General features: G+C 37.9%; 2 protein-coding genes across 2 annotated transcripts in view; both read left to right on the forward strand.

The window, feature by feature from the left end:
• The first annotated feature begins 13,353 nt into the window (after positions 1-13,353).
• LOC112451053 (macrophage mannose receptor 1) lies at positions 13,354-23,029 on the forward strand. Its single transcript, XM_037976739.1, has 5 exons — positions 13,354-13,409; positions 13,518-13,898; positions 13,988-14,344; positions 19,981-20,078; positions 22,916-23,029. Exons 1-5 carry the CDS (start codon positions 13,376-13,378, stop codon positions 23,027-23,029), a joined length of 984 nt encoding a protein of 327 aa, XP_037832667.1. The 5' UTR covers positions 13,354-13,375.
• A 2,937-nt stretch (positions 23,030-25,966) lies between these two features.
• Positions 25,967-26,743, forward strand: part of mad2l1 (MAD2 mitotic arrest deficient-like 1 (yeast)) — a 6,482-nt gene continuing 5,705 nt past the window's right edge. Inside the window, exon 1 of the mRNA XM_017430339.3 lies at positions 25,967-26,142. Coding sequence (XP_017285828.1) covers positions 26,079-26,142 — 64 coding nt within the window. The 5' untranslated portion in view covers positions 25,967-26,078. The remainder of the gene's footprint in view (positions 26,143-26,743) is intronic.

A 26,743-nucleotide genomic window follows, 5' to 3' on the forward strand; every position in this document is an offset into this window, starting at 1 on the left:
TACCTTTAATTGGATCAATGAAACAAGACTCTTTCAGTTCTCAGAAAGGAGAGGATGCCTTTGGAAAGAGTGTTGCTCCACCCGTTGTGGTTTTGCTTCACAAATTGGATTACTGATGCTCTGCAGAGAGAAATGTTTGTATAGCTACAAATGCAAACTGCCAGAAGGGCTCTTGTTCCCTACTTTGCAAAAATAGAAGCACGTTGGTGTTAGTTTGTGCAAACGCTGTTGCCATTTGTAAATTTTTATCATTCCTGTGGCTCAGTGTGAAGCTGCTAATCTGTGGAGCTCCACTGTGACGCATGGCTGTAAACAGTACCTGGAAGCTGTCATCAGATGTCACTCTTAGTCACAGCATAGAAATGTGGGGCAGTATGCTCTGAAAGGCCTCACAAAACCCCTTTACTCCCTGCTTTATTTATATCCTCCCTCTGTGCTCACAGTTTTGCTTTTTACATTTTAACAGGAAGAATCTTTCAGGTGATTTTTGAATCTACCATTGCTCTGAATAACACCATGTCTGCCTTTTTCCACAGTAGTGGCTACATGTTTAGTAGTTTTAATCGTTAACTCCACATCATTAACCTCCATATGTTTCCTGTCAGTGACCCAGAATGCCCTGGGTCAAAAGTCCGACCACCAGACAGATGTGGATCACTTAGCCCTATTGCACACATATAGGCAATTTCCACATCCCTTTTTAGGGGTTGTCTGGATTCCCCTGAGCTCAAGCCTAAACGTGAATCCTGGAAAAAACAAGGTTCAAAGAAAGGAAACAAAAGCTTGTTCAGTTTGTTTATCTGGACATGCTGAATTACATCTTTGGAATCATGTCTCGATGTTTACAGATTTTTAACCAGGTCAGCAAGATCGTTGATTTAAACCAGCTTTCACCCTAAAACCTCTCCAATCAATCTATGTATGAAAGAGTCTCAGATTTATGACTCCTCTCACCGTCTTCATTCATCTTTTTAATTGCTGCCATCTGACAGAAGAGCCAAAGTTCCATTTGCAAGTTTTAAGAAATCTTTTTTAAAAGACAAAACACACAGACAGCATCTGACGGGCATCAAAAATTACACCACCATTACTTCAAATTATGACCCACCAACAGTGGCTGGCCTCTGACAGATGCTAGATGCAGCGACTTCTAGTAATATTTCTCAATATTGTTCTATTTTCAAGCGTCACCCATCCTGAAAAAATAACTTCTTATGTGTAGTAGACATCTGGGTTCTTTTATTGTTTTATTGACAGTTCTTCTCTTGTTTGGTTATAGTGCCAATTTATATCAAGAGAATAAAGATGGATGAGGAAAGATTAATTTTTGCAATTGAGAAATAAATATCCAAAGATTTATGACCCAAAATCTCATCATTAAAAAGGTGATGGCAAAAAGATATTGCCTGGCAATACATTATGAGCTACATATATGAGCTACAGTATGAGCTATATATATGTTTCTTAAACTTGACCTGTGTTTTACAGCCCACTTCATCTTGGCACGCAGTTTACAGCATGTTTTACTGGCAGTAATTTACAATGTTGCAATGACACATCATGCTGCTGTGTGTTTTTACCAATGCATAAATCTTGAAGCATGCTTAATTTCCATAATGCCTTTTAATTCACGTCACCTCCTGGAGAGTTTTAAAAAATCTATTACAAAAAGGAACATCAAAGTATGCGACCTGATTGGGAACAGTGTGGTATGATGTTTGGTGGTAGTACATTGTATGACCTGCATGAAATTCACAAAAAGCGGAAAGAATTTTCCCAGAAACAACAATGTGATTTTGGCTAAACAAAAAATACTTAAATAAATAAATTTTAAAAAGTCTTTTTTGGAGCTCTAAAGCTCAGACAGACTTCACATTAGAAACATCCTTTAAAGTTTTCAATAGGTCACAAAAAGTTGGCCTTTCCATGACTGAACTGGCAATTTGATATCTTTTATGCTTTTGACACAATGGCAATTCAAGATATAAAATCTTTGCAGATTTTGCCACAGAATAATCAATTTAGAGTGTAATGATGTCACACTAACTTTTGAGCTCTCTGCACTTTACAGTTAATTTGCACTATTTTTATTTGAACAAGCTTCACACTTCTTATACAATCTAGACAGTGGACTTTAGGTATTTTTTATCTTCTTTCACTCATTGAAAGAACATTTACTCCCTGCTGTATGCACACATCCCAACTCTCATTGACTTCCATTGTATCTGAGGTCATAATTTCTCTTCAAACCTGGAACAAAATACTACAGACACATAAAAATTGACTCCAAAAAAGGTTTAAAAAACAAAAACAACAGGGCTTCTATTCTGTAGTTGAAGATGTTTTGTTGGATGAGAAGCGAAACGTCTTCAACTACAGAATGGAAGTCCAGTTGTTTTTGTTTTTTAACCTTTTTTTGGATTTACTGTGGCCTGGATGATTGAGAATCTACACCAGCGTATAAAAATTGACACATTACCATCAGTTTCCAAAATACCTATAGTTTTTGGACCCTAACTGTTGGTTTGAGGTTCCCTTTCTAGTGTTCTGACTGATCCACTGAGCAGCACCATTTTGTCTGTGTATGCTCCACACACATACATTCACATAGTAACACAGACGTTGTTTGGTTTAAAAAACAGTCACAACCTAAGTAAACGGTGTTGTGCAAAGAAGAAGAGATTTAATATTACCTAATGTAGCATTCTTTCTCACCTGACAGGTTTTGAGATTTTTTAGTTATTTTTCTGTTTGTAAGCCTTGTGTTTAGTTTGTTGTTTATATGTTCTCGGAGTTAAGTCTGTTTTCATGTCGTCACTCTTGTGTTCTTGTCGCCTTTGCAATTCTGTCTTGTTATTAGTGTTTCCTAAACCACTATTCACCTTGCCCTCTGCTAAGTAGTTTTCCAGTCAGCCTGCCACGCCCATCTGCACCTGTCCCTAGTTCCTAATCAGTCACCTGTGTCCATTTCCCCATCAGCCTCGGCGTATATAATCTGTTCTTTAGCTTCCATTACTCGCTGGCTCATTTGCTTCTGCTTTGTTTCTACTTAGAGTTTATCGCTGTCCTGTTACTGCGCTGTGTATTCATACCACAGTCAGATCCTGCTCAACATGTCTCTTTGTATGTTTTTTTTTTGTTGTTTTGTTTGCTGCCACAGGAGCTTTTTCTTTTATTTTTTGTTCATAGATCAGTTTTTTGTTAACTCAACACAAGTTTGCATCCTGAGTTCATTTTGTGGTAATTTAACACCAGTATGTTGTTTTTTGGGAAAGGATTGTTTTATAAACCCCAAAATCTGGCACTTGTTTGGCTAGCCATTAGCCTTGCCTTGACTAAGACTTTTGCCTCTTTCTCCATACTCCATGCTCTGTGATTGATGTCACGAATGAGAAGATGCTAGGTATTGATCAGTATTTGACAAAACATAACTTCAAAGTTTACTGGACTATTCTTTTACTATAAAAGTCTGATGAAAAATTTAGCAGTATTTTTTTTTCTTTGTCAGGAACTGAGTAAGAAACTCATACATTGCAAATGGGGACAAACACGTCTGGTAAATGTCACTCGTGCTGCATATCAGAGATCTTGCTGTCCACACCAGCTGCTTACTCTCTTGGGGTGCCACCATTTTCACCTCCTCCCTCCCCCCACTCCTGCCAGAGCAGCACAGAGACTCTGTTGTGCTGCACCATAACGGCAGCTCCAGAAATAAAGTGGAGAAAGATTAAGAGAAGTACACAGAGAGCTGCATTTGGCCTAAAGAGAGAGAGAGAGAAAAGAACATGCTGTCACTAGGGTTCTGAACAAAGGTACAGAAGCACCCCATTTTATTGACAATGACAAAGTGCTCACATCAAACAAAGAATGTCTGGTTTGCAACAAAACCTTCCCATTTGTTTAAAATCAGCTGTGATGAAAAGTTTCCTGGTCGTGATTCGCAGCAGCAGAGCCAAGGGCCTGTATGACAGACATATAATGTGAGTCTTGAAACATGCATGGCAGGCCATTTGTGTGATACAAAGTGTAGGATCTGATATCCCTGATGGCATACTTTTTCCTACACTAGCACTCAGCTACCTGAGAAGCTAGGTGTGAGTGTTTACCCTTTTACTTTTTTTAGTTTTTCACATTGGGAGATGTTGTTTGGTTCTGTGTTGCTTTTGTCTTTTGTGTCAGCTTGAGGTCAAATTAGCTGAAGCAATCATTTTTGTTTTATATCATTGTTTTTTCACAAACAGAGAGATACCTTTCTGGAATTTATCAAACTTTCTGTTTGACACATGGCCTGTAGGTTACTCTTTACAGTCCAAATTGGATTTATAACAAAAAAAGAGTAATACATGACTTTACCAGTCAACAGATCCTACATTGCTGTACATCTACATTTTTTTGTCTCTGCTTCCTATCTCACCAAGATATAGAGCAAGGACACTGGAATGTCAGTCAGACTGGATAAATGCAGTCAAATGGTGTCCAAGAAAGGCAAGGTGATCACAATTGAAGGGGCTGGACAACATAAAGGCAGCACTGGGGGGCTGTGGCTCATTAGGACAGCTGTGGATCCGTAGTTAGAGCAGTCATCCGTCAACAAAAGAGTAGGAGGTTCGATTCTCAGCAGTATGCTGTCACATGTTGAAGTGTCCCTGGGCAAGACACTGAACCCCTCATTCTCTCCAATGTACCCAATCAATGTATGAAAGAAATCTAAAGCACTGATTAGACTTTATAGAATGATTTATTCAGATTAGCTTTGTAGAGATAGAACTTTATTGATCCCTTGGTAAGACTTCTTTGGGGAAATTAAAAAAGATGTAGTAGAGTGCTGTATGAATGTGTGTGTGGATGGGTAAATGAAAGCACAGATTGTTAACCTGGTTGACTAGAAAGACATTATATAAGTGCAGTCCATTTACTATTTATCACTGCAGATGTCCAGAACATCTATAAATACCTTGAAATTCCACAGGCAAATTGCAACCCTGATGCAGCCACAAGGAAGTCAGCCACAACCAGGTACCTACAGAGAGTAAGGAAGGTAATGAAGAGCCAGCTGAATGTTAGGAACAAAGTCCAAGCCATCAACACATATGTGGTGCCAGTCATCAGATACCCTGCTGGTATAGTCACCTGGCCAAAGGAGGAGATAGAAGCCACTGACATCAAGACAAAAGTTAGGGTTAGGGTTAGTTTTCTCACAATGCAAGGAGGGTTTCACCTTAAGTCCAGCACCCTGAGACTGTCCACTAAGAGAAAGGAGGGAAGCAGAGGACTAGTGACTATAGCCACTATACAGGATGAATCAACCAAGATCAAGTGCCACATCAAGAAGAAAGCCCCCAGTGATGATCTCTTAAGTGAATCTCAGGCAGCAGAAACCCAATGTGGAAGAGGAAAAAGAGGAACCCTCATGGAAAGATAAGCTCCTGCACAACATGTACCACCAGCAGATTGACAAAGTGGCTGATATCAACAAGTCCTACCAGTGGCTAGAAAGGGCTGGACTGAAGGACAGCACAGAGGCACTAATCATGGCAGCACAAGAGCAATAGGGTCTGGGGTCTATCATACCAGGCTGGACCGAAGATGCAGGCTGTGTAAAGATGCATTCAAAATATGCATTCCTTCAATGAATGTTAGGCCTTTAATTAGTTTCAGCTTTGGATTTCAGAAGCTATTAGGTTTTATTTTCTGTTTGTTTCTTTGTGAAAAAGTTTCAGAAGTAGGTCAGTGAAGGCTTGCTGGTGACTGATCTTCTGCAGGTGAGGGTTAATGGACTGTGGGGGGAGGGGTAATTAGGTTTCCTCTTGTTTTGTTTTGTTTTTAATAACATCCAACCAAAATCACACAAAGGAAGCCCACAGAGGCTATTTTTAGTCACTCTAGTGTAAGTTGGTCCAGACTGGAGATGTTTGCTGGGACTTGGGCTGCAGTCTATACAAATGTATATGTAAGAGTGTGTGTGTGTGTGTGTGTGAGAGAGAGAGAGAGAGAGAGAGAGAGAGAGAGAGAGAGAGCCTGGCTGCACTGACACTAATAAATGAGTAGTGTTTCTGTGCAGCACACTGAGTTTCTTTCTCCATACATGAGCTTGGCTGAAAAGAGCTTGTTCACTCGCTCCCTCTGGATACACAGCGCTGTGACGATAACGCTGCTCTGTGTGTGCTCATGTGTGTTACTTACATTATGATAAATCTGTGGATTTGTGGTTGAGAAGTTGGTCAGACATTAGTCTGACATTACTGCAAACATATAGAGTGCTGGAGGTAATCAAAAACACACTTTTTTTTTTACAAGGGAACATTTAGACCGACTTTATGCTTTAATTAAACCAGCAGTTAGTTTGCTTTATTTTATTTATAGTTAAAACCTGTTATTAGTGCTCGCTGGTTTCTGAAAGAGACTTGTTGTTCCTTAAATCCTGTCTCTAGTTAGTTGTTTGTTTGCCAAGATTAGGCTTCTGAGGAAAATCTAAATCTGGTGTGTGATATATTCTCAGCACATCAAATTGTGAACGTCTGTCTGTTTTAGCCATGTGATGAACTGTGTAATATATCCACACTTTTATTTTGAAATTTCATACTTTTCCAGAGTCATTTCATTTCTCTTTTGGGCAAATTTTAAACTGTTTCTGACATTAAAGTATCTTTACATTTAAACAACTACCTACAATGAAAAGATATAAATAGGTTGTTTTTATTCAGTTATTGAGAAGATATGTTTTTTTTGTTGCAAAAAGAAAATACTGGAATTTTACAAAATCTTATCACCTCAAAATGAAAATCTGACTCAACGTCTTCTCTTTTAACTTGAGTTGTCAAACATGAACCTTGGGCCACTCCTCTCTTCTTTCATTACCACTCTGCCACTGTGACCCACCAGCCATTTTTCTGACATTATTTCCGCTGTTATCTGGGGAGTCATTGCAGACACATATACAACTGTGTCAATTTCCAGACTGTGTAGGAACCTTGTATATCCCAGCTGTTTTAGGGGGCCCAGGCACTAACAGATGGAATATACTCCAGCCCGCCGAAGCTCTAAACAAGATGAAGCAAGAAGAGAAAGCGGATGGATCAGAAATGACTGTAAACTGACTGGGTTGCAGTTATTGACAAGTGAAAATGAATTTAGCAACTTCTTTGTATTTTCAGAGTTTGATACACAAAAAACATGTTATTGTGCCCAGCCTGTCTCCATGGCAACCTCAAAGTATTTTTTTACCTATATACTTAATTTTATAGAAATTGTGTTGTCATCTTGCTTCATTTCCCTCATGATTCAACCACAAGCACACAAAACATAATGTACTTGCTTTTACTTAATTAAAGGCATTCTTTGAAAGAATGCATATCGCCCGCTGCCTTATATGCCAGACTGTCAGACTAAGATCATCTTGTGTTGAGAAATGACAGAGTTGTAGCCATCTTGGTCAAACCAAACAAATAACATAATCCACAATCTCATTCAGGATTGCGAGATGTGTTAGCGATCAATGCATGTCTTGCAAATGACTCTCAGCTCAAACCAGATCAAATTTTAGCTCGATATCTGTAAAATCAACTGAGTTTGTGTTCTCTAAGATCAGATGGCTGTAATGGCCACCATGAAATAAGTTGGCTCCTAAAGATAATCATTTGTAGAGGTACATCCAGTAATTATTTCCTGAAAGTTTTATTAAAACTTGTAGAATGGTTTATGAGATATTTTGGTAACAGACAGACAAACACACACACACATACACAGAAAGGCAAAAACGTAACTGTCCGCTTTTGCCTTTTGGCAGTGGACAATAAAAATGTACAGTTCAGCGGCTTTAACTTCTTGCAGAGAGCAGTAAAACTTCCCACCCACCCCTGTTGACGTGTGGGACATTTCTGAACTCTATGCACCCCTGGAGAGACGTATACATCTGTGGACAGGAGTTATTGCATGTGGAAAAAGTGCAGGTGGTTGAACAATGACTGAGTAACCGTATACACTCATCAGAACCACCATCATTTAGCTGTTGTTTACTCTCTATGGCCATCTGTAGCCAACAGGTTTACACAGTCAGTGATGGGGCTGTAGCCAATCAGATAAACTGTGTGTAAAAGGAAAGAACTCTACGTCTTTATGAGGCAAACACAACATGTAATGTTACAGGGGAAAACATTTTATAGGTTTAACTAGATTAACAAGAGGTTCTTTCAATGCAAACACATGCTGAAAGCTTGGGGCCCTACTTTAACAAATGAGGTTTTAGGAGAAACACTGTTAATCTTGGCAACAAAGACTTAAGCAATCATCACAGGGTTTCAGATAAACAAAAGAATAGACAGTAAGAACTAGAGAAATGACACTTTCTGTAAAAACACAGTGAGTGCTGAATAACAGAAGTACAGCTAAAAGCTGAAAATAGCCAAACACTAGCTGAAAGCTCAAAGAAGAAAATAGCTGACCAAAAGTTAAGTGCAGCTTAGGAAGACAAAATTTGAGAAAGTGCCCTGAAGCAGATTTTAAAAAGGATGTTCATGAAGGAATTGAAAAGATCTCAATGGGGCAAATATTTGAAAATAAAGTTAAAAGTTTTTGAAAAATCTAAAAGTTATAAAAACAAAAAGCAAAAGTCATAGCACCCATCTCCTGAATGAGCTGAGCATTCTGATATATGAATGGCTAAAAAAAGCACAAAGTATGTAGAAGTTGTTCAGTTGAAGAAAAAAAATACATGAAGAATTAAATAAAAAAAGAGGAAAACGATAGTTTAGGTACACAATTAAAGGGCTAGCTTTCCTGCCAGAGTTTTAGACTATAATCATCTTATGTTGAGAAATGGCAAAGATGTGGCTGCTTTGGTCAAAGCTTGAAAAACCTTGAAAATAAAACTATGCAAAATTAGGAGATAAACGCATAAATAGATGTCACGCTCACATTATGTGTTGTGAATGACTCTCAGCCACTACCACATCAGGTTTTAGCTCAGAACTCAGTATGTAGAATTGACAGAGTTTTTAAGTTTGCATTTTTGTGTTGGGTGGCCATCTTGAATTTGAGTGACTCCAAAAGGTATTTAGTTGTAAATGTACGTACATCCATTGAATACTACTAAAAGTTTTAATTAACAAAACAAACATGTCGAGTAATTTATGAAATATTTTGATAACAAACAAAGAGAGTTGACTCCAACAGCTAATGGGAAAGTTTTAAAAACAGATCTTGAATCGAGATGTATTAATATCAGAATTAGTGCTTGAAATATATGTTGTGAATGACTTTCAGCTACTTCCACACCAGATTTTAGCTTCTACCCCATTTCTAACCAGATGGTTTGAGTCTCCAAGGTTAAACCTTATACAGTTCCCATCAGCTGAGTCCTAAGGCTGCCCTCATGTGTGCACTCCATGAAATCACACCTCCTAAAAGTACACCTCAATTAGATGTTTTCCTTTTAAAACAAGGAAATCTTTCTGTGTGTGTGTGATTTTCTTTTTTTACCTTAGTGAAAGTGATGCTGCCCAGCCCCTCACAAATGAAGGAGAACAACAATCCAGGGAGGCTGCCAGCAGACAGAGGCTCAAACCTCCCCGCAGGTTCAGTGCTGAACACATTGTCAGAGTCCCAACCTGCCTCAGGTTTCCCTTTCTTTTGTTCCCCTTACCTTACAAGTGATGAGAGCAGGCTGTGAGGTGTTTGCTGTGTCACCAGCTGTCTCCAACCCACAGATTGCTGATACCTGTACATGAGACATCATTCTTCCCTGGGTCGTGAACTCTAGTATCTGTGGTTTTTCACCTGTGGTAAAAAATATTTTCTTTGACTCTTCTTCCAGCTGAGCCTCAGTATTTACTAGAGATGGGTGGATAAAGCCTAGTAATGTTCTTGGGTCCTCAAAAACAGACCCTACCAGTGACATCGAGTGGTCAGCCGCAATCCTAACAGCCACAAACTCCCAAATGATTCATACATGTTGTTGAGTCCAGTTCCAAAGCAAAAGCAGTAAATTCAGTCATAAACAGCTGGTTCTTCATTCTGGGAATCATTGTCCACATATCAAAGTGTTAACATTATGAAAAGTAAATTTACTAATAAAATGCACCAAAGAGTCGAATCAGTCACCTCACTTTTGGTGTTTCATTGATTCAATAGATTTTTAGAAAACTAACCACTGAATGCAGAGCGTACAACTGGTTAACCTTTGGAGACAATGTGATTCAAGATGGCTGCTACGGCAAATGGAACTTAGTAAACAGAAAAGTGTCTATAACTCAGTCAGTTTTACAGCTATTGAGCTATCCAGTTTGTTTCTTAAATCCAACCTGATTCCCTCTAATTTGAGTTGTTTTGGTGTCATTTCTATTGTTTTGACAGCATTTGTTTGCCTCATTAACTGATCTAGGAAAATGTTTCTCTCTCTAAATGCCAGACATATGGAAACCATTTGTTCAAAGCAGCATGCAAAGCATGCACTGCTTCATTTCTTTATTTTTTTAAAAAGGGACGGCGCACATTCATCAACATGAGTGCTTCAGTTCATGTAAATGTACCAGATTTATCCAGTAAGTCTAATTTTCATCTGCACTCTCTTTTAGAAACAATATGTTGTGTGAAGTCTCTAATTGTGAGATCTTGAGCAATGTTTCAACACTAAGTGTATGTGTTGAGAGTGACTCTCAGCTACTACCACATCAAACTTTAGTTTAATGTTTGTTATAAGTTGTAGCCATTTATGTGTTAGCTAAGGGTGGTTAGCTTGGGTGGCCATTTTGAATTGGGTCGACTCCAGACGTTGTAGTTGTAGATGTACATCCAATTACTTTCTGAGAGTTTTAAAAATCTGTCCACTGATAAATGATGTATTTTACTAACAGAGAGGCAAATGAACATTCACAGGTCAAAACATTATTGCCCGCTTTTTACCTTTTTGGCAGTTTTGTCTTAAATGTGACAACAAATGAATTTTAGATTTGGGGTTTGGCTTTCTGTGTCCATGCACGGGTCTGTGTATATATATATTATATTTATTTATAAATATATATATTTGTTTGTTGACCATGAGTCTGTTGAATAAATAAATACAATATATGTTGATGGTCACTATGGTTTGCCTGACTCTCATCTCCCTCACTCCCTTTAAACCCTTTCCCCCACCTATCCCCCTCTTTTTTATTTCTTTTTTTCTTCTCCTTTCTTTTCCATCTTTATGTCCAATACATTTGAAATAAACCCAAAACAATTTCTAATAAAGTTTTATACATATATCAAGTGGAGCACCACTGCAAAAGCACTGCTTGTGAAAGTAAATCTGTAGGGCCTCACCTTGGCAGTCAGACAACAATTCTGAGTGCCTCACTGCTGGACAGGACACGTCTATTTAAAAAAAAGACTTAGGGACAAACAGTAAAGATGTATTAGTTGATCTTAAGGTCCTTTCAAAGCCACAGAAAGCGACTAGATCAGTTAAATACGGTGGGGCAGGACCGGTAAGAGCTTTAAAAGTGAACAATAAAAGTTTATACAATCAATTCTAAAACATACTGGAAGCCATTAGAGAGAAAATAAAACTGAGGTGATGTCCTCACGTCTGGGAATGTTGGTTAAGAGTCAGGCTGCAGCGTTTTGTACAAGCTGAAGGCGTCTAATACAGGATTGAGGGATTCAAACGTACAAAGCATTGCAGCAGTCAAGCCTTGAGCTGATAAAAGCATGCAAGGCCTTTTCCAGGTCAGGATGATTTAAAAAAAAAAGGTTTAAAGTCAAATATTTTCTTCTTTTTTCTTTAGAATGTCTTGAATCTTTTTTAATGAGTTAATTTTAGTTAAGAATGGAAAATGCTTTCTTTTATTCCACACTGAGTGGTTTTGGTGTCATTTCTATTGTTTTGACAGCTTAAGTATTTGCTTGCTTCATCAACTGACCTAGGAAAATGTTTCTTACACTAAATGTCAAATATATGGAAACCTATATGGAAACCATCTGTTCAAAGCACCATGCAAAGTGTGCACTGCTCCATTTCTTTCTTTATCAACCAGGGTCAGTGCACATTTATCAATCCCTCATGTAAATGTACCAAATCTATCCATACAGTCTACTTGTCTACGCCTCCTGTCAAGTTGATGGAATAGAAATAAAATAAACATAAATTACAAAACTGGAAGTATTCAAACATAAAGCAGAAATGACAAAATATAACAGTCACAGATCTAAAGTGTGTAAACTCAAGTAAAATATCTTTACGCTTAACCATTTTATCAGGTTTTTAACTGTACAATCAGTTACAAAATTACTGACCTTCCTTCAAGTCTCTTTAGCTTCATCTCCATGATATTGATCCATATAACCTGTTTGGGAAGTCTTCAGCATTTTACAAATATCAAATGGCATGTCTTATTATTACTCCTTCTTATTGTTTTTAATCAATGTCTTTTTCCTGACCACCCCCATCTCTGCAAAATAGCTGCCAGCTCCATCAGAGTCCTCTTGGTCTTGGTTTTGGTTTGTAAGTTTTGTTGTGGTGGCATACCATACCATACCATACCATACCATACCATACCATACCATACCATACCATACTAGCTTTAATTTTTAAAGCACGTTAAACAACCACATGACCAAAGAGCTGTACAACAAATAAAACACAAAAGCAGTCACAATACATAATAAAAATCCAAAAAGTAAAAAAGGGAGAACAGCACAAAGATAAAAAGAAATATATTGTTGTTCCAGGTTTGGGATATGTTTTGTAAACCAACCCTGATCAGCTGCAGACCTTTGGCTCCTTATGATCATACATTTATATTAAACATTTCTTTTAATACTGCAAAATATAACTCTATAGCAAGTAAAATCCATCCATCTTCTTTACCCGCTTCTCCATTCTGGGTCGCAGGGAGCTGGTGTCTGTCTCCAGCAGTCACTGTGTGAGAGGCGGGGGACACCCTGGACAGGTCTCCAGTCTATCGCAGGGACACATAGAGACAAACGAGACAAACAACCAATCACACTCTCATTCACACCTAGAGAAAATTTAAGAGTTACCAAATAACCTAACATGCATGTTTTTGGTTGGTGGCAGGAAACCGTAAATCCATGTGTGCAGAGGGAGAACATGCAAACTCCACCCAGATGTGAAGACCTTCTTAGCAAGTAAAATAATTATGCTAAAGTTTTAAAACTGTTTTATAAAATGTTAAAATCCTGTTTGAAAGCAGTTCTGTTTCACTGAACTTATCAATTTTCTAAATCCTACCAAACATTTGTTTGTAAAGCCCTTTACACTCTCTTTATTTACATAAATTCAGATACCGCACCCCCTTTTGCATAAAAAGAGGAACTGCTCAGAGAGTTAAACCTGTGAGGCAAAGTATTCTTCAGCTCTTCTCAGAGAACCATCACAATGAGGAGGATCTTGAGTGCCTTAATTCTCTCAGGTCTGTGTTTAATTTACTTAAGTCTAGCATCAACTATTGAGCTTTAAAAATAGAAGAAAAGTACATAGTCTTATAATTTTGTTGATATTTTCATATTTTTTTGTTCAGAGTGGATCGTCCTCATTACCTGCCTCTCCCATCAGTACTTCTTTATTAATGAGCCTCTGACCTGGACTGAAGCTCAGACCTACTGCAGACAGAAACACTCAGATCTGGCCACCATCAAAAGCACTGAAGATGTGGACCAACTTATCAAGACACTTTCATCTGCTGATCACAGCTCTGAGGTCTGGATTGGTCTGTTCAGTGAAATCAACTGGATCTGGTCTGATGGGTTCACCGGGAGCGGGGCTGAATTCAGGGACTGGGAAACTTCTAGTTATGAACCGGATTTTGCTTCAGCAAATCAGTTCTGTGTGCTCATTGACAGCAATGGTAGATGGTGGGACGCTAATTGCCAATACAGCTACTCATTTATCTGTAATAATGGTAAGAACCCAAGCATAATAAATTAAACATGAAACATAGTTAGGAAAATCCGAAATTCTCATTCTCATTATCCCCCCCCTTAATTTCAGGGACACAGCTGTATCCTGAGTTTGTTTCTGTGAATGAAACAATGACCTGGTCCAATGCTCAGACGTTCTGCAGGGAGAACTTCATTGACCTGGCCACTGTGAAGAATGTAACAGAGAACGAGATGGCCCAGAGCTTGGTGCCTCCAGAAGATTATCTGTGGATCGGTCTGTTTAGAGAGCCATATTTTAACTGGTCTGACGGAAACAGCACCCTCTTCAGCAACTGGGATTCTGTTTTAAACCCAATCAGCTCGATGGCAGTCATATGCAGTGTTACATCTGTGCAGAGGTCTGGAAAGTGGAGTTTTAAATCTTGTGAAGAAAAATTGCCATTTGTCTGCTATGGCCCTTGTTGTGGTGAGTGTCTGACTGATTTTCAGTGGAAAATAGAAAATAATTCTAAGAATAACTGCTGCTAAACTTAGTCTATAACTTTATTTAGTGGAATCCCTATGGTTTAGTCCTTAATTCAAAATCACAAGGGGTAGTAGGTAAAATATTCCTCTGTAACAGTAGTCCCCAACCTGTTTTACATCATAAATGGTTTCATACACGACAACTTTCTTATAGACTAGTGGGGGTGGGGGGAAGCATAACTTTGGTTTTGATTATTGTTTTAATAATTTTTTCTATGGTTAGCAAGAAGGTTTGAATAACAGTGAGTGAAGTGCAGGAAAAAGGCGTGAACAAAAGTGGTTAGATTTTACAGTCAAATCCACACAAACCAATGTATATAAAAATATTTATTCAAAATTCTTTCATAAAAAAGTGATTATTTCCGACCAAACGATCCCTGAACCAGTCCTTGGCTCCATGATTGGAAACCTCTGCTCTATGAAAATTTACAGTGAGAATAAAATCCTCAAGAAAATAATGTATTTCGACATAATTGAGGCAAACTGCTGAAAAAACAGAATACAGTTTTCGAAAGGTGTTGGAAATGACTTTAAGACATCGGAAAGTTATTAGGGCTAACAAACGACAAGTTGTCCAAAGAGAAAAACAGAAACAAAGGCTGGCCTCTAATAAAAACCTGAGTACAGAAGTACAGTACGTTAAGCACTTTAAAGACATAAATGTTTGAGTTGTTTGAGAACCTATAAACATTACCAACCAATATTTCTTTTGAGACATTACGAATGCAGCAAAATGCGTTATTTATCCCTAAATTTGGAAACTTATTTTACGACTGCAATTTTCTAGTATAAAACTAAATAGTTTGTTTTCTTTCTGCTTAACATTTAAAAAATGAAAAGAGAAAATTTTCATCATGTAACTAACTGTAGTATATACTGTCTGCAGAAATGGAGACAAAAACATCATAACCCATTTTATCCTCATTTTAAAAGTCAAGTTGATCTTGTGGCTCTGTACACATTGTATTTAGTAGGAGATGGTAAAAAAGGGTTCCTGCAGTTGTAAAAGTTGCAGACCTCAGACCACAGTCCAATCTCATGGATGTCCTGACACCACAACCCCCTCACGCTCCACCCAGGACCTCAACATGCTGCCACAGCGGTGGCTGATAAGTCACTATGACTTTGTGTGAGTTTTGTGCATGATCAAAACTCTCCACACTGAGTTCCTGAAAGCCTCACCAATAATTTGCAAAGACCTGACACTTTCTGGCAGATTTCTTTTACATCATAGTAGGGTCATCATTCAGTACTGTGTATGTCAGTTTTTAATATTATAGAGACTAGGCTAAATGTGTGTATTTTTGTTTTTCTTTCTTTTCACCAGGAACAAATCAGGTTGTAAAGCTGAGATTAAAAACTGAAGATTCTGTGGATCTAAACAACCCTGTTCTGAAAGCAGATCTTCTAGAAAAAGCAAGTCTAGAATTTATTGGCTTTTATTTTCTGTATGTATATATATATATATATATTCTTTTTAATATTCATTATTTTTCCACTCTCAGTTCCAGAACAAACTGAAAGAAAACACACTGAGTGGAGTCACCCTGAAGTGGAGAGAGCAGTCAGACGGAGATGTCTTCCACAAGGAGACGAATCAGAAGAAGACCGAATTCTGATTTATAGCTTCAGTAACGTACGCAGGAAGTTTGGCTCTTGATAGTATGTTTCTGGATCTCGAGTCACTTCCACCTGAGAAATTCAAATACAAGAAAAAACAAACCCATCTTTTAGCATGCTCACTAGGTTTTAAAGATCATAAACACCATTTTATTGTCAAGCTTTATGAGTTTTATCACTGTAGATTCCAATTTATGGACTTTTTTCTTACTAAAAGTACTTGACTGTACCCTTGACCGATTTAATGCAAAACGGCATTGTTAATTTTGATAGCTGAATATTTATTTGAATTGCATTCATTGCAGTAAAGTTAATTGTTTACTTAGTTCCTATAATCTTGAGCTAAATGCTCAGTTGCCCATTTTTTTGTTTGTTTTTTCCTGCTTTCCTGTGAAGGCGGATGTATTTTTCTTTTCTCTGTTTCCTCTCCCCCACATCTGCTTTTTAATTGTCTTTCTTTCTTTGGAGCCTCTCTTTGCATAATTTCCAAATTAATTTTTTATGGATCTGGATCTGGATCTGGATCTCTCAATGCAATAGATCAAATTTTCTCCACGAGAAAGCTGGGCACAGGAGAGCCCTCCTGTCCCGACAGGACATCTTCAGGCAGACACACCTTGTCTTCACAGAGCAAGTGAAAGATTGTGTTGGTTTTTTTTTAAATGTCGGTTGTGGATATTGACAATGTATACATAACTGGATTTTTAACAGGATTTCTACTTTTTTGGGATTGGCAGTTTACTGGTGTTTCGTGAAATTCGGAAGACACAGGCAGCTGTTTGGCCAAGGTTGCCTGGTCTGTGTGAAGGAATGTGCTGAACAGAAAACACTCAGACTCAGCTTTGCGAACAGAGGCGAGAGGACCTTAGAACTCGATGGCCAAATGGAATCGACCTTGGGGAAGTTTCTGACTCGGCCCGGGGAAGTGACCACTTTAATTTGGCTGTTTGGATCACCATTTAGATGTCCCAGTAAGACTTTTAAGGCTGATATTAAATTTTACCGTCAGCCTGAACTAAAACCAATTCTGATATCTGAATCTGGCTCCACTGAGTCAGCCTTGGAAGGCTGGCTATCTCAAAATTCTCCTGGATGTTATGTAAACTTGACGCTCTCTGCCCATCAGCCACCACCCCAGGACACCTGTGGGTTTGTGCCGACTCCCTTCCCAAGGTCGGCTGATAAAACTTTCTATCACTTTTAGGACTATAGCAGACAGAGGACTATTTGACACAGTATTTGTTTTCTCAACATCTTTGCTTGCACCCTCTTTCACATCTCTGTCTATGTTGCTTAATAGTTTATAATTTTTTTTAACTGACAATTTTAGTTGGCCTTTCATTAAAATGTATTTAACTCTTAGCTGGCCTTCGATACTCTTAGTTAGCCTTTCAGTACCTTTAGTTTAGTTTTTATCGTGTCTGATCATTTGAGGTTTTTAAATCCTAATTCAGTTTATATTAGCTTTCATTATATCTTCGTTTGGTTTTCCTCAGTTTATCTTCAGTCTATCTTGTGTGTGTGTTTTCATTTAGATTATATTAGATTTTATTTAGATTAAACCAGCTCATATTTTAGGTATTGTTGTGTGTGTTTTGGCTATCTTAGCTCATGTTTTAGATATGTTTAGTTTTAACTTTAAATTGTTGTGTGGGCTTTCATATTAGATATGTTAAGTTTCATGATTTCTTTTAAATTCATGATTTTATTTAGATTACCTCAGATTTCAATTAGATTATCTCAGATCATATTCTTATTATTGTTGTGTGTGTTTGACTCTGTATTTTTGTGTAAAACGTCGTAAAGCACTTTGTATCGCCTTATTGCTGAAAAGTGCTATATAAATAAATTTGACTTGACTTGTTTGAATGAAAACTGTTTTGTGCTCCAGTGTAGAGCGGAAATGTTTTGTTTCTTTTAGATCTGAGAGATTGAATGGTCAGGATTTAGTTTGAAATGTGATTATGGCTGCCTCAAGGTGCCTCAATAATTGTAGTTTTTTGTTCTCATCAAAAGAAATGATGAATGGTAGGATTACAATGCAAGATTGTCAAAGCAACTACCCATTTATCTGTAACAAATGTAAAGATTTACAAACATAAAGAAGTTATCTCACTGGGTTGCGAGTAGTTGTCGAACAGTTTTCGTGAGGGGATGTCTTTCAGCGTTTGAGGTGTCAATTTCCCCACTCTTCCAGAAGGAGAGGAAGATTGAGTTTTGAAGTATAAACTCTGAATCATGCATGTTTAAAAACAGAACTTACATACAGTAAAATATTTATATGGAAATTAAATTTTATAAACTGTTTTATTTCATTTCACTGCATCAGTTAGACTTTGTGGTGCTATACAAATTTAATTTAACAGGAGAAATGGTAAAAATGGCTCTTCCAGTCAGAAAGGTTGCAGACCTTTACTCAGTCATTAATACATTTCACACACATCACTATGAATTAGTAATACAAACAGATAACACATTGTTTATCTTAACAGGTTTATTACTCTGTGCAGTTTTATATTTGGAAAAAAACAAAACAAAATGTTCTCCCCATCTAGCTTCATTAATCAGGAGTATTTTGTGTAGCTCTGTCACTTATAATCATTACAAAAATCTATTTAAATTCCAGATTGTAAGACAACAACATAGATAAACTACCAAAAGGGGAGAGAGAATACTTTTGCAACCCAGTGGAACTTTACAAAAGCACTAAATGTTCTGTTTAACTCTTTTGTTCTGCAGAAATTTATCAATATTCATTAAATAAGTGATGTTTTCTTTTTGAATTCTTTATATTTTAACAATTCACAATCGATTGCACACTTTTCAGATGAAAAATACTTGCTTAAACTGTGCAAATGGATGTTACAGAACAAAAACCTTCCAGATTATATGCAAAGTTGGGGGCAAAATAGAACTGTGTCCTATGTTACTGTAAAGTAATGCGTAACACATTACTGTTTATCAGTGAGCGGTTCTGTTATCGCTGACCTTCACCTTCCTGATTTAAATGGTTGCTGGCAAACTAGGCTGTGGTAACATTTCCACTGTATGAAGACAAAAATAATAAGTCTGATGAAATAACGGTAAACTAGTTTTAGAAAGAAAACGTAAAAGCGGGTTTACACTTTTTTTTTTTAATAATTGACAGGTGTACTATGCAAACATTTCTAGAGTGTCAGTCCCCTTAACATGTTCATCAAACAAAAGGCCATGCTTTGCAAAGTAGAGGAGGATGGATTTTCTTAGATAAATAAATAGCCCATGGAATTATTCAAATAGTCATGAAGGCGTACATGAATAGAGAGTCCTGCAGTTCAGAGAACAGCATCACCATGGAGAGGATCTTGTTTGGTCTCTTGTTTCTCTCAGGTAAGAGAGTACTTTGTTAAAGTAACATTTTTAAGATGCATAAGATGAATTATTAGTTTTACTTGACACTAAAAATTTGAGATACTTATATTTGTCATGCAGAGTGGTTCATCCTCTCCACCTGCCTCCTCCGTGAGTACCACTTTATTAATCAACCTTCGACCTGGACTGAAGCTCAGACCTACTGCAGACAGAAACACACAGACCTGGTCACCATCAGAAACTCTGAAGAAATAAACCAACTTACTGACATGCTTTCATCTGCTGGCCACAGGTCTGAGGTCTGGATTGGTCTGTTCAGTGAAATTGACTGGAAGTGGTCTGATGGGTTCACCGGGAGCGGGGCTGAGTACAGGAACTGGGAAACTACTGTTCCTGAACCAAACTTTAGTGCAAGCGATCAATTCTGTGTGCTTATTGGAAACATTCAAAGATGGTCGGATTATTTCTGTATGAATCGTTATCGATTTGTTTGTTACAAAGGTAAGAATATAAAATAAAGTTAAAATAGGTTTTTGTTTTATTCCTTTTTTTTAATTCATAAAGTATACTGAACAAATTTCCGTTCTATATCCTCCACACCTGCAGGAACACAGATGAATCCTGAATTTATTCTTGTGAACACAACAATGGACTGGCCTAGTGCTCAAAAATACTGCAAGGAGAACTTCACAGACCTGGCCACTGTGAGAAACGACGTAGAGAACCAAAGAATACAGAGTTTGTTAGTTGATTCAACATGGATTGGCTTGTTTAGAGATCCAAATTTTTATTGGTCCGATGGGAGCAACTTCCTCTTCAACAACTGGGACAATGGTAAAAATGTCATCGGCACAAGGAGAGTCATATGTGGTGTTACGTCTATTAAGAAATCAGGAAAATGGAATTTTTTTTCCTGTGAAACAAGATTACCATTTTTCTGTTACAGCCTCCCTCATGGTAAGTTTACCAGTTAACATAAAACAGCCAAGAATAGAATGGATCAAATTTGTTTTGATACATTTATTCAGCCATGTAAAGTAAAATGGCATGAAACTTTATTGTTGTTGCTTTAGGGTTAGGGTTTTAGGGTTTGTGTCCATTACGTTTAAGAAGATCGTGTCTTCTAGCAATGAAACAAGCTTGTTGTTATTTTCTGTTTGGTTAAATACTTTGTGTCTCGGCATATTTTCAGTTGTCGTGCTTGACTTGTTCAATTTTATTTATTTTTTTTGTCTCTTTAACATGACTAAAGCTTATGGAGAACTCAGCAATTGATTGGTGATGACTATCCAATACATGCGTCTTATATGTGTTCACTTTTGGTTTATGCACATTACCCAGGCACACCTCTCCTATCATGACCCATTCTAAGTCTAGAAAGAGGCACTGACCTGACCATTGACCTCGTGTGCCCTAAGGATATCGCTTTTGAGTTACAGGTGGATTTCTAAGTGTGGGTCAAGTTTAGGAATGTGTTTGGCAATAATAATAATGCATTTTTTTTGACAGCGCCTTTCAAAACACCCAAGGACACTTTACAACATGAATAAAAACCACAATAAAATATATGAAGGAACAAAAAAAAGAAAAAAAACACCACATAAAAATGACAAATAAACCTTAAAGTGAAAAAGCTAGCTTAAACAGATGAGTTTTCAGTTGAGTTTTGAAGAGGAGAAGAGAGTCAATGTTACGGATGTCAGGAGGAAGAGCATTCCAGAGTTGGGGAGCAGAGTGACAGAAGGCTCTTTTCCCCATAGTGCTGAGACAGACAAAGGGCATGCTGAGTTGGATAGAAGCAGAAGAACGAAGGGAACGTGAATAAGTGGTAATGTGTAGAAGATCGGACAGATAAGGAGGGGTGAGGTTATGAATTGCCTTGAATGTGTACAACAGAATTTTAAATTGAATTCTAAATGAGACAGGAAGCCAGTGAAGTTGCTGCAGAACTGGAGTAATGTGATGAAAAGAAGCCGATTCAGTGACAATGCGGGCAGCAGAGTTCTGAACCAGTTGAAGTTTACAGATTGATTTGAGAGGCAGACCGACGAGAAGAGAATTACAGTAATCCAGTCGAGAGATGACCAGACTGTGGACCAGGATGGAAGCAGAATGCAAGGAAAGAGATGAACGAAGTCGATTGATATTACGAAGGTGGAAATATGCCGATCGGGTAATATTATTAATATGAGAGTTGAAAGACAGAGGGCTGTCCAAGAGGACACCTAGACTTTTAATCTGCGAGGTTGGAGAAACCACAGAACCGTCAATGGTAAGAGAAAAGTTCTTGACTTTGGAGAGAGTTGATTTAGTGCCAACAAGTATAAACTCAGTTTTATCACCGTTTAATTTAAGGAAGTTGGATGTGAACCAGGACTTTATTTCTGCTAAGCAAGAAGTAAGGGAGGAAGGAGGGAGCAGAGAATCAGGCGCAGTGGATAAGAAAAGCTGGGTTACTGAGATGAGGCTGATGTCGTACTGCACTTGGCGTTGGAAACTCCAGTCATTTATTTGGAATCTTCTGACACTCAGTGAGAGGTTGGAGGGGGATTATAAGATTTTCATCAAGTGATTCAATCTGGAATCCTTCTGCCAGATGTTTCCTCTGTGCCTGACCATGTTCAAAGGTGATACATGAAGGGTTTGTGCAATACGTGAACTAGCTGATAGCTGTGTGTTTAGCATGTTTGTGTTATATCTTTACTAGGCTGATTTTTGAGCAGGAACGCCCCCAATAGAGTTGGATTGCAGTCCTCAGTGAAATTAGCTTGAACACCATTTTAATCAGTATGGCTCTGTTCCTCCTCACCATTGCCTTGTACTCTTGAGGGAGATCTGGCAGTCGGAAGTGGTGAACCAAGATAAAGTGGAAGTTGCATTAAAATCTGTTCCATGGTTCAGTATGGTTGAGTCTGCACCAATGAAGGCGCTGTTCTTGTTCTTGGTGATTAAGAATGGGGCTCTATCTGTGATCCATCTCTCAACTCTGGTCATGAGATTTGGATTATGACAGATTGCAGATACCAGTGGATGAGATGAGTTATCATCAAAGCATGTGGCCAGGATCTGTCATTCATATGATGTTTAGAGTAGGGTCAACGTATCTTCACCGTCTAAAAAATAAGCTAAAGTTTTTTTGATTTTAAATAGGATAAAGAACTCAAATGTATTGCATATCCCTTCTGGTCTGGGAATATCTCAGAATCATCCAGAATCAGCTTCATGTACATTTATTTAAATATATGTATAAAGATTATCACAGAAGTCACTAAAAGTATGTTTTTTATATTTTTTCTTAATTTAGAAAGAGTAATGAAACAGGTAGTGAAGCTAAGATTGAGGACAGATGACTCTCTAGATCTGAATAACCCTGTATTGAAAGAGAACACCTTGAAAAAAGTAAGTAATGGTTCCTTTTCTGTGCACACTGATTACAGTCCAAATCAGAATTAATTTTCAGAGAATAAAGTACTGCTTCATATGATTTTCATAATAAATTCTATGTCTCTTTGCGGCTCTTCTTGGCTTCTTTGTCTTTCAGCTCCATGACAGACTGAAGGAGAAAGATGTGAGTGGAGTCACCCTGAAGTGGAGACAGGTGCCTAACAGAAAAGTCTTCCAGAAGGAAGGGAAAAGAAAGAAGACTGAGCTCTGAAATCTGAACAGATTCTTTCATGTTTACTCAATGTTAATATCCATAATGCATTACATTGCCTCTAAATGACAAATCAATGGGGTTTGATGGGATTTTAGCAGGGTGGCCCATGTTGGGACTCATTCCAGGTTTGGACGAGTTGTGTGGGGGTAAGTTTGTGTGTGTGGCTTGGCATTTCAGTGTCATTTTCAGTTTTTGCATGGTCACTGTTTGAGTTTTTTGTCTTTTGCAGACTTTTTCCCAGGGTGCTCAGCTGGGGGTGGGTATCATGTAGTCTGGTTATTGAGTTGTCTGGGATTCTTGAATCTTGGCAGGTAGATTGTCCGTGATACTGCAGCTCTTTTTGGTATGTACCACTTTTGGTACATGATCATCAGATGTTTTTGCCTTTATTCGCCTGGTGTGTCTCTCACTGCTGTGGGGCTTCCAGTTTTCTTTTACTGTAGGTTCACAATTGATGCAGGAGATCTGTGTCTGGGCTTTCATGATTGTGTTTTGGCGTGAGCTGTTTTTGTCAGGACTAAGGGTGGGTGGTGTTTTTGGCTTGTCATGTTTCCTGTCTGGAGTACTTTGGGGGCTTAGAATTTTGAATGTGTGGCTGCCTAGATCTTCTGCCACTTGTGGTTTTGGAGATCAGGCAGTGGCTGTTTGTTTGAAGCTTGCCTTTTGGTCTGCATTTTCATCTGCCTCTCATTGGCTTGGCGGTTGGGGAATGGAGGATGCTGGTGTGTATTTGCTGTGGAAGTCCGCTGGCAGCGACATCGGTTTTGCTTTTTGTCTTGGTTCTTTTTGCACTTCTCACAAAGCTCATACAGCTATATGCGGGCATTTTTCTTTTGCTTTTGAATGCTGTGTTGGGATTTAGTATGGTGACTAATTATGGTTACTATTATTGTTAAAATAAATAGTATGGTCTCTATTATGTTAACTGTCAGGTTTTGGAGTCACCCAAATCTAAGATGGTTTAACACAACTAATGAAAATGAGCGAACATAGAAAGGGCTGGAACGCAGTCATTTTTAGATATTGAGCTGAAATTTGGTGTGATAGTAGTTGGAAGCCATCCTCAACTCATACTCTGAGCTCTAACAGATCACATATGATCTTTGCTTAAATCTTTGGCATGCACAGTTGCAGATAATATGCATTATTCTAAGGGAAACTGCATGAATTTTATTTTGTGCATAAAAAGTCAGAAAAATAAAAAACCTTCAACTATGTGTGCAAAACTATTCATTTACTACCAGAATGTCTATAGAGGTTCTCATTACCTTACATTCACTGACACACAGTTAAACTGGTTTGATTTTAATGTTCATATTCCATCAAACATTTAGTAGATTGCAGAAAATTGCATTAAAACCAAAAGCCTTTACTTGATCACAATGCTGTATGTCTAACGATTTGTGGTAAAGTCATTTAGAATATTTTATCACTTAGGATGTGTATTCCAACACATAAAACAGTGATGTATATGTAAAGTATGTTTTAGTTTCTTTATTAATCACTTGCAGCAAATGTTTGTGTTACAGCAGCACTGACTTTTGATATAAGGCAAAGAATAAAAAAAAAAATATATATAACCTGTGTTGTTAATTATATCCATGACTGACTGTTAAAGGAAACGAGTGGAGATTTGAGGACTCAAACCCAGGTCTCCCACATTGCCGGTTAAAAGATTCGGATCATTTGTGAGCGTCACATCTCAACATATGAAGCTTCACTTGCTGTGATTTTGTCATTGTCTGCTGCAAATATGACAAATAATTCACTGATATTTTCTAGCATCTTTAGCATGTAAGGCTCTCTTGTGCATTTCAGTGAAAGCATGCAGAGTTAAGTTAAGTCATTCTCACTTAGGTGGCCAATTATAAACTCCCTTTGGCATAAACTGCAAAACCTGAGTCACTGCTGACAGGCAGTGACCCATGTGTGTTTTGCTTCCCGGTGTTTGTTGTCTTTTTTTCTTAGCAGCTTTACTCATAGCTGTACATTCATCTCTTTTTGATTGTGCTAAGCTGACTGAAGCCAGCTTCTTTGGCAGGTGTACTGGATGATCATTGGGCAGAGTGAGAATATCTCTCAAGGTTATCACATCTGGAAGCTGTAAGTGCGCCCTCCTATGGCCGGTTGCAACACACTCTGTTCTCATCCTCTGATTCTGACACATACGTACTTTGGTGTGTTTCTGTCACGATGTCAATAGAAAAGAACAGAAAAGAGTCAAGTATTTAGTGTCCCCACCATTTCACCATTTTTTTAGAGGTAAAAGCACCTCTGAAAGTGCATCTTGTTTGTGATTATTAGAAACTGAATGCTGCTGCAGTTTCACTGTATTGTTCCATTCAAAACAAGCAAAGGACAAAACACACTCATGGAATAAGGCGTTTCAGATGCTGGATCAATTTTTAGACAATTTTAAAATATGTATTTAAGGTGGTTTACGCTGAAAATTAACCATTTTATATTGTTCTTCTGCTTAAGTCCAGAGAAAGGCGTTAAATGGTTATACACTGCCCTCTAGTGTCAGGGAGTTGTAAATGCTGCATAAGACGTCAGCCGGAAGATGAAATCCTTCGCAAAGCAAGCATATCATTATTAGATTTTTAAAGAAAACTAAATTGTTTCACCGAATTTGATTATATATAGTAGTTATAAGTGTCTATGAATGTGTGTATGTATGTTTATAGATATAGATAAATAGATAGACATGTATGGGTATATAGATATATAGATCTATATAGAAGTGTGTATAAATATATGTGTGTGTGTGCGTGTGTGTGTATTTATAGCTGTATATATTTAGGTATATACTGCATATAGATATTATAAATTAAATCCACATGAATCACACTCCATACCAATAGATGGCGGTAATGCATACTTCGTTTCTTGCCAACCGCCAATAAAAAATCAAGAAGAGGAAGAACTCTTTCGCGCATGCGCATGTGACAGCTGATAATTCAAACTTGGCGGCGGGTAGTTGAAGAAAAACACAACCAACACAAAAGGTTCTTTAAAAGAAAATTCAACAAGAACAGTTGTGAAAATGACCAGCACGTTGAAGGGAATTACACTTAAAGGAAGCGCGGAGATGGTGGCCGAGTTCTTCTGTGAGTTTTAATGTTTGTTTCGTGTTTTCAGCAGCCCCTTTTAATGCCCTCGACACGAGATAGTAGTGCTAACGTGCTACTGGGCCTCTAATCCACTCGGAAGTGCAAACGAAACTTTGAGAAAAAGCAAATGAAGAATAAAGTATTTAGTGTAAGCTCTAAAAACAGCTCGCAGTTAAAGCAGCTGATGCAAACGATAGCTTATTTTGTTGAAACTGTTACTTTTGAGTTGAACGTTTTCACTGTAGTTCCGCCCACCACGATCATGACCTGCGCCGCGAAGTGTAGCGTAACTAAGGGAGAATTGAGTTCCTTTTTAGCTGACATGATGATCTGTTTTTAATAATACCGTGTTTTATGTAAGCCGAAATTTTCAAAAGACCTTAGATTTTCAAAAGGTTCAGGTCTTATCTGTCAGATAGGAGTTTCTCTGTAAATATCGGAGAATTTACTTCCTCCTCAGCTCCCCTCACATGTGGAGTACCTCAAGGATCCATTCTTGGACCTCTGTTGTTTTCCATTTACATGCTCCCCTTAGGTTCCATTTTTAGAAAATTTAATATTTCTTTTCATTCATATGCAGATGATACTCAGATTTACT

Source organism: Kryptolebias marmoratus, linkage group LG7 (genome assembly GCF_001649575.2).
Source record: "Kryptolebias marmoratus isolate JLee-2015 linkage group LG7, ASM164957v2, whole genome shotgun sequence".
Lineage (NCBI taxonomy): Eukaryota > Metazoa > Chordata > Actinopteri > Cyprinodontiformes > Rivulidae > Kryptolebias > Kryptolebias marmoratus.

What these genes read in the sequence shown, in the direction of transcription:
- LOC112451053 (XM_037976739.1), top strand. Translation starts at nt 13,376, where the DNA reads ATGAGGAGGATCTTGAGTGCCTTAATTCTCTCAG. An exon ending in GAGTGCCTTAATTCTCTCAG is followed by an intron (nt 13,410 to 13,517) that starts GTCTGTGTTTAA and finishes TTTTTTGTTCAG; the next exon opens with AGTGGATCGTCCTCATTACC. An exon ending in CTGCTATGGCCCTTGTTGTG is followed by an intron (nt 14,345 to 19,980) that starts GTGAGTGTCTGA and finishes CCACACCTGCAG; the next exon opens with GAACACAGATGAATCCTGAA.